General features: G+C 45.0%; 1 protein-coding gene across 1 annotated transcript; it reads right to left on the bottom strand.

Annotated features, from left to right (window-relative positions):
• Positions 1-201: 201 nt before the first annotated feature.
• LOC120896764 lies at positions 202-2,625 on the bottom strand. The gene is made up of 2 exons (XM_040301185.1): positions 2,486-2,625; positions 202-1,292 (listed from the first exon to the last, which is right to left on the bottom strand). The coding sequence occupies exon 2, from the start codon at positions 1,261-1,263 to the stop codon at positions 202-204; it is 1,062 nt and encodes a 353-aa protein (XP_040157119.1). The 5' UTR covers positions 1,264-1,292; positions 2,486-2,625.
• Between the last annotated feature and the right edge of the window lie 5,584 nt (positions 2,626-8,209).

Below are 8,209 nucleotides of genomic sequence, written 5' to 3'. Positions count from 1 at the left end.
AAAGTTGCCATGATATTTGATTCAGATGTGGTGCTTTCTGATTCAGGGTTATTATTTGTTTGCGTTTCATAGTGTAAAATAGAATGATGCTTCCTTTTACAAATTCGGCAAGAGTACTTAGAAGGGCATTGTTGAAAGAAATGTCCACTTCTCAAGCAATTGATACAAAGTTTGTTTCGTGATACAAACTCTTGACGCGCCTTACATGGCATAGCGATAAAGGATTGACACTGATGCAACGTGTGACCATCTTTTTTTGCATGCAGGACAAGTGTGTGTGTTGTCCTGTTTCACACTAATTGTGTTAGTGCTCATTTTCTTGGAAAATTTATGGTTAGGTATACCCATTTTCGAATGAGATGTGGTTGGGCGGTTGCCTGTCTGCAACGCTAATGCTTCAATTGTTTGAGCTCTTTTCAACAAGAAGTTTGTCATATTTGGATGAGTTGGCTGGATGTCTTGGGAATTGTGTTCTTCCCATGCTTGTAATGTTGCTTTATCCAATTTGGTAGCAAGAAGTTCCACAAAAATTGTGCTGTTGTCAGGAATGCTCTCCTCTAATTGTTTTAAAATATCGATGTGTAGCTGAAATTGGTTGGCCAATTGTCGCAAGTCTGGGGCGTGACTATTGGTTAGCTTTGGAAGCTCGAACAATGCACGTGTGTGCATTTTACGAAGATGTACTTTATTGGAATATCGATTCAAAAGAGCTTTCCAAGCCACCTGATAGTTTTCTGCTGTTATAGGAATTGGTTGTATTATTCCGGCAGCTTCCCTTTTGAGGGACGCACGCAAGTAATGAAATTTTTGGATGTTGGAAATTTCTTCAGAATTATGAACAAGTGAAACAAAGGTGTCATAAAAGGATAGCCACTCTGTGAGCTCACCACAAAATTCAGGTAATGAAATGATAGGTAGTTTAACACTTACGTTTGCTGGGCGGGTAACCTCTTCTTTTACCTGATCTGCTGTTTCCGGAATGTAGCTTGTTAACGCGGCCTTTGTTTCGAAGTAAAGCTCCTCTGCTTGTGACAATAACGCTTCGTTTTCGCTGGTAGCATTCTCGGAATCGTCCCATTCCTCGCAGTCTTCCTGCACCATTTGGAAACATTCCCAAATTTTCGACAACCGATCAAGTCGGTCGGGTATTTGCTGTTGTTGTTGAGGAGTATAGTCTTTTGCAAACTGCGCAAGCCGCTGCATAGACACAATGAGGCTTTGCCGTTTGGCTTGCCGTGACTTAAGCTTGTCTGCTTTTGTCATTTTTAATGTTCACTGAGCAAACACGGTTGCTTGAGAGAAAACAAATCACTTTACTTTGTTAGTACAACGCGCACTGCACGGTTAGTAAGAATTGTTGAAAACACAGGCTTTGATGCGAAGTTTCGTAGAATTGTATGCGATGCAAATGGCATGCACTAAACAATGTGCCTTGAACACCCAGGTTGTGAGGCACCCTTTGTACTCGGAGGAGGTACACAAATTTTGCGAAATGCACAGACAATTATTGATTGTCTTGCGAAGAATATGCGCCGCGAGATAGCGCACCAAGGATAATGCGCATGGATCACACGAATTGTGAAGCGCCTTTTGTACACTGAGTGGTACACGATTATTCGCGAGCACACACACACACTGTGTGTCGCTTGTGAAGCGCTACGTACCGCGAATGAGTTTGAGAATGACGCGCACAGAACACACACTTTGTGGTACGCGTTTTGTACACTGAGTGGTACACAATTATTCGCGAGCGCACACATACACACTATGTGTCGCTTTGAGAAACGCTACGCGCCGCGAATGAGTTTGAGAATGACGCGCACAGAACACACACTTTGTGGTACGCGTATTGCACCGTGGGTGGTACACGAGTATTCGCGAGCGCACACATACACACTATGTGTCGCTTTGAGAAGCGCTACGCGCCGCGAATGAGTTTGAGAATGACGCGCACAGAACACACACTTTGTGGTACGCGTTTTGTACACTGAGTGGTACACAATTATTCACGAGCGCACACATACACACTATGTGTCGCTTTGAGAAGCGCTACGCGCCGCGAATGAGTTTGAGAATGACGCGCACAGAACACACACTTTGTGGTACGCGTTTTGTACCGTGGGTGGTACACGAGTATTCGCGAGCGCACACATACACACTATGTGTCGCTTTGAGAAGCGCTACGCGCCGCGAATGAGTTTGAGAATGACGCGCACAGAACATACACTTTGTGGTACGCGTTTTGTACCCTGGATGGTACACAATTATTCGCGAGCACACACATACACACTATGTGTCGCTTTGAGAAGCGCTACGCGCCGCGAATGAGTTTGAGAATGACGCGCACAGAACACACACTTTGTGGTACGCGTTTTGTACCCTGGATGGTACACAATTATTCGCGAACGCACACATACACACTATGTGCCGTTTGTGAAACGCTACGTGCCGCGAATAAACTTAAACGACCGCGAATGAAACAAACCGGTGTACAACTTTACACTTGCAACACACACGGTGGCCACAGAACGCACACAATTTTTTAGGATATCTAATCCTGGTTTGTCGGCACCAAAATGTTTGGTACGGAACCCTACGTTGTGTTTTGTATTTTTTTTTTTTTTTTTTTGAAGATGTTCTTAATAAAGAATCGGTGGCTCTGAAAAGAGCCGATGGTGTGCTTTTTCGTGGTACCAAGCTGGGTGGTTTGCTTGGAGTTCTGTGCCACTTGTGTGTGCCAAGGAGTTGCTGGTGAGATGAGTAAAGCGTGTTGCTTGCCGAGGATTTGAATGACAAAGAGAGTGAGAATTTGGCTTTTGCCGCTTTATTTATAATGCATTTTTTAATGGTGTGCGTGATGACGAAACGATCGATGACCCGTCGAACAATTTGTAACGATCCGCGAAAGTAGTGATGTGCTACAATCGGGACAATAGTAGTGATGTGTTACAATCGGGAACGAACACTGTCAAAGATCCGACTTCCCACCTGGAGGCCGCACCTGGACATCTGTTACAATGTCCGGTGAATTTATTGGACCAATGCACGATGCGAACCGCACCCGGTCCTGCGTAGAATCGTGCGCATAATTCCCCGCTGGGAGTTTCCTGCAAACGAAACCGTACCCCGCGATGACCCAGACCCGGGGAATGGAAATGAGTGACCTCCACAATTTCGGCACCCAAAACAAATTCCACATGGCTGGACACAGGAAAATGACGCCCGGTTTTTTTTTGTCCCCCCATTTACCCATCCATTTGTTCAATCTCGCACGTGCTAATGAATTAGTTATGATTTATGTAGGCGCTAGAAACGACGCTTTTCTTCGCGCGGAATTTCTTGCTGGTGCTGGTATATTGATGGGCTTTCGTCGAATTCATCAACATCCAGTTGCCCCGGTAGGCGCTTTCGGCAGAATTCATCACCCACTGCGATCAAACTTGAGCGAGAGCAGCTGCCCCGTTCCAAGTAACCTTAATTCACACGGAAAAGCACTCCTCAGCTGCAACTGCTGGATAATTAATGGATTTGTGTGCGCTTCCACTGGACACTGCGGCTCAAGGCGCAGTTCCCCTCGCCAGAGCTCCCGGAAGCCATTAGTTAGGGGAAGAAATCCATCCCGCTCCCAGTGTTGCCATTTCGAAAAGGGGGCTTTTTTGCCACCAGCACCATCAACACGGTTCCTACACGTTCGATGCAGGCCACAGCCATGTCACAGATTGCAATCGATTGTTGTGTGCGTTGACAAGCTGTCCAGGTCAGTGGCTTCTGGTGGTACTGGTGATGGGGATGGTGGGCTTACGGTCCACTCTACGAAGGCTCGGGAAAATAGGTCCATCGATACGGGCAAGGTGTTTATTATTTTCTTCGTGTCAATCCTAATCGGATTTACATCACAACAATGTGCCTTCTCTTGCGTCTTACCGCACCTGCAGGGGAATGTTCTCCTTATGGCACAAACAACCAGGGGGGGGGACTTCTCTACACACCCCATGACCCGTGAAGATGTCACCGCCCTGTGTCAATGAGTTCTATTTGTAGGGGTTATGACATCGATGTTACGGTGTCGTTGGTGGGCTTCGCCCGCTTCGGTGACAGGTCGTGGAATTCGTACGGTAAGAGTGCGTATTCTTGGGAACTTAGTAACTGCTGCACGGAAATAAATCATTCCGTGCTAAGAATAGCTCCGCTCAAATGATCGAAACAGGGCCTTTGGTTTCCAAGAAGCTAAACATCAATAAGAGTTTTGTTCATTGTTCTTGGATACATAATACAGTAAGTAATTTCCTCAGTAAAACAACAAGTTCATGTTACCAGTTTTCTATTTATAGCCCTTAGCTTTTCTACTTTTATTTGAACATCAAGCTTTTCTTTAATTAGCATAAATCAAAGCTTTTACACATAAACCAGAGACCTACACATTCCCAACCACTGCAGACATTTTAATCACCTTCCGTGATTAATTGACAGTGCAGCCACTGGCTGATATCAATCGCATTGCAATATGGGTTTGCATTGGGCAGCAAATTTATTTACATCCCTCTTTCCCATACTTTCGAGCAATGCAGAAACGTGTGAATTTTCTCTTTGCCAACCATGGTCGGTGGTCTAACATCCATCAAGCAGCTTTTAATCGATGCATGCCAACCAGGGGCCACTGTGTTGTACGGTAAGGAAAGGGAATTTCGCGTACTTTAAATTCCACACACCGTCTCCATGAAGCGACGAAAGACCCCAGCAAGCGTTGGCTACGCATTAACTTTCCTGCTTTCCTCAACGGGATGTGGCACGAATTATACGCAGGGTCGTTATTTTTAAGAAACAGATAAGATGATGTATGATGTAAGGTGAGCTGCAGGCGGGGAAGAGCAAACGCTGGTCTTTTTCTGTCTTGTTTTTCTTGTTTTTGCAAAACGTACCCTTCATGCATATCAAACAATCCTCAGGATGTGAGTGCGTGCCCTTGCATTGCTCACGCTATTAAGCCATGAAATGAGTCGTTTGGAGAAGCTTTAGTGCGTAAATGCGCAGACTTTGATCATATAAATGTGTTCTCAAGTACATTTCCTTACAAAATATGTTTCACACAAAGGAATGCTTCCTACAACTAATCAATTTCACCAACCGAAGAAGCTCTGTTCCTTTGAATCTATCAACACTTTTCTCTTACACTAGATGCACTCAACCGTAAATAACTTTCCCTTTCTTCCTAATCCCTTTCAGCGACTAATGACATTTCTCAATGAAAAGGATTCTTAATGCGTTTTTCATTGGATGCAACTCGCTCCCTTTTTGTCTCACGAAACAATGTATCCTTATCGACACCAATGCAACCGTCGTTTGATTCGATTACGATTGCAAAGCTCTTTTCATTCGCACAAAATCTCTCTCTCTCTCTCTCGGCGTCTAGTTAGGAGACTTCCAATTCAAATTGACCTTTTGATTGGCCAATTCTTGAATGACGCTTATCACTTTCGTTGCAGGGTGGCCGGGTTGCAGCTTACGAGTTCTCTTCTTCCCACACAACCAATCAAACGCTCTTAATTTGCAAATGCAATCTTCCTTTGAATGCTCACCACTCCTGCTTGAACGTTGATCAGCTCATTAATTTCGCCCCCCCCCCACCAGCATGAATGCTACTAACAAGACTATTTTTTTTTTTGTAATTTTCAATTGCACACTAATCTGCTTTTACGTTTCGTGGAATTTTCTCTTTTACACAGACGGGTCCGTTTTTCTTATCGCTTTGGCACTGCCATTCGGTAACATTTTTCGCTTTTGCTTTCGAATGTATAATTAGAAGTAATTCGCTATTCGCGTGCAATCATCACGTGCAGCGCTAGTTTTGAAGAAATCAATCGATCCCATCGTTTTTTTTTCTGCTGTTAGTAGTTATTTACTGCTGTACGCCTTTTCAGCTTAATCTAGCAGTTCGTAAGATGCGATTGATCGATGCGGAAGTTCAATTAAAACTTTTACCTATTCTCTCTCTCTCTCTCTCTACTTCTTCTTATTTGGTACCAAATCCTCTATTTGGTTTTAGTTGTGTTCATACTCCTGGGAACGTAATCCATTTGTCAAAGCGTAAAAGCCGTCAATCAGTGAGCGATGTCAAAACGATCGACGGGTACGATCGAATATTGATCGTTTTGTGGAGGAAAACTAACGCTCAACTGGTAAGTGGGATAATTTTCTGCGTAATTCGTCGTAGTTTTTCAAAACAATTAGCTACAGTTCGTTAGACTTTGCCGTACTTGTCTCGCTTTGTTGAGCACTCATCAACAGGAACGGTATAGTGGCAACATTTTCCTTTTTAATGGTCATTAATTTGATCCTTTTGCGAGGTTTTATCCTTCACTATCAAATCAAACATATTATAAAGTTGGGATTTTTTTAAGTATTTTTCAACAAAATCTCCCAGTTTATCATAGAAAGTTTTATTGATATTATAGAAAACATTGAAGCATCTCTTGAAGGAAGGATGAGAATATCAAATTAAACAGTAGCTCTATTTAATAGAACCATTAACCAGCTGTCACGCAAAACAAAAGCGAACGATCGCAATAACCGCGGAATGGTTGGACGAAAAAAAAAGATACAACGTTATTCTATTTTCCAATTTTATTGCCATTTCCGACAACATTCACACAGAACCTCGTTCTCTCGAACTCGACCGACCAAAAACTCTCTCCATCAAATTTCCCTAAAAACCTAATCGAATCGACTATCGCAAAACTGTCCAACGTGCGGCACGATGTTGCGTCGCGCGCTCCACTCTCCCCGCGAAACCGCTGCACCACCGGTCCGTTCCGACCGTTGCGAGCCGAAACCCAGCTCGTGTGGCTACTAATGGCCCTTTATTGCATCCCGACCACCCAAGGGTAGCTCAGCTGCAACGTTCTCTCCCCCCAAAAAACCAGTATTCCCCAAGCGCCCCCGCCCGTGAAGGATTAGCTTTCGGGTAGCGTAAGATAGACATACCGGGAAATGCCAACTGGGAAAGCAATGGGTGAAACAACGAACCTGCCCACGAGCTCCGAAACAGAGCCAAGCCCGCGTTGATCGACTTTTCGGCGAGCCAATGGACCCTGCCATCGGTGTCGGTTAGTGGTATCGTAAAAATTAATTTAATTATCTTCCCAAGCTTACGGCCCAGTGCACCCGTGCCGCCCATCCGACACTCCTCCCTCCCGTTCATACACAGCTTTCGGTGTCGCCAGTTAATCGAACACAGCACAACACCCGTTGGGTGTAGCCCCCGTCCCCGTTGGACCGACCGATACGCAGCACCCGAGTCGCAGGGTGACATTAAACCATATTACCGTGTCAGGCGGCGGCTCGGCGTTTCGGAACGGCTTTTTCCCAAGCTCCCGTCCCAAGCAAAAGTACGAGCCAAACTCCCTTTAATGGTACGCGCCGCCGTTGCGATGAATGTTTACTGCTTTCCAATAAATGAGTTAAAATGGACCATTCTCTCACACACCACGGGCCGCTTGCCGTGGGGGGCCGGGAAAACGGGAAACGAAGCAATAAGAAGTCAAAGAGCTAACCTCTGGGGCGGTTTGGCTTCGAATTCATAATTTTTTTACCACGTCCACGTCACACCAGGCGGCACGATGATGGAATTGAGGCGTAAAGGGAGATAAAACGAACGCTTCTTCAAAGACTGCGGTTACGGTGAGATCTTGCTCTCAAGTTTTGAACAGCTTACCCCGTTTCCCTTAACGGTCCAGCTTAAATTTTATATACCTTAAACAAAAAATACGGTACGCTCTAGTACCATTCAGCCCCATTAAAATGATTGCGGACACATGCAACGTGCATGCGGTATGCAGGGTATGCAAAGCAGCAAATGAACACGCTAAACAACGCCACGGACGCTTGCTTCAGCTTGCAAGCGGCCGAAAGTGGCGTCTCAAGCAGCATCCTTGAGCGTGTTAACTGGCTTGCGTTATGTGTAGGTTTTGTTCTTTAGACCGTTTCCTTCACACACACACACACACTTATTACCGGAGCTACCAAAAGATGAAACGTGTTTGCTGCTTTCGCCTCAACCGTGCTGCAATTATGTTAATAAATATGGCAGCATAATGAGCGGTAGCGATTTTAAAACGGCCGCTTCTGAACTTCCCGCTGAAAGCAGCGCTCCTGCATATTCAGCACCTAGAGAGATAATTTTCGCACCTTCACACTTTAAAATTTTATTCCC

Source organism: Anopheles arabiensis, chromosome 2 (genome assembly GCF_016920715.1).
Source record: "Anopheles arabiensis isolate DONGOLA chromosome 2, AaraD3, whole genome shotgun sequence".
Lineage (NCBI taxonomy): Eukaryota > Metazoa > Arthropoda > Insecta > Diptera > Culicidae > Anopheles > Anopheles arabiensis.
The sequence above is the reverse complement of the archived record's forward strand: the minus strand, read 5'-3'. Positions and strand labels throughout refer to the sequence as shown.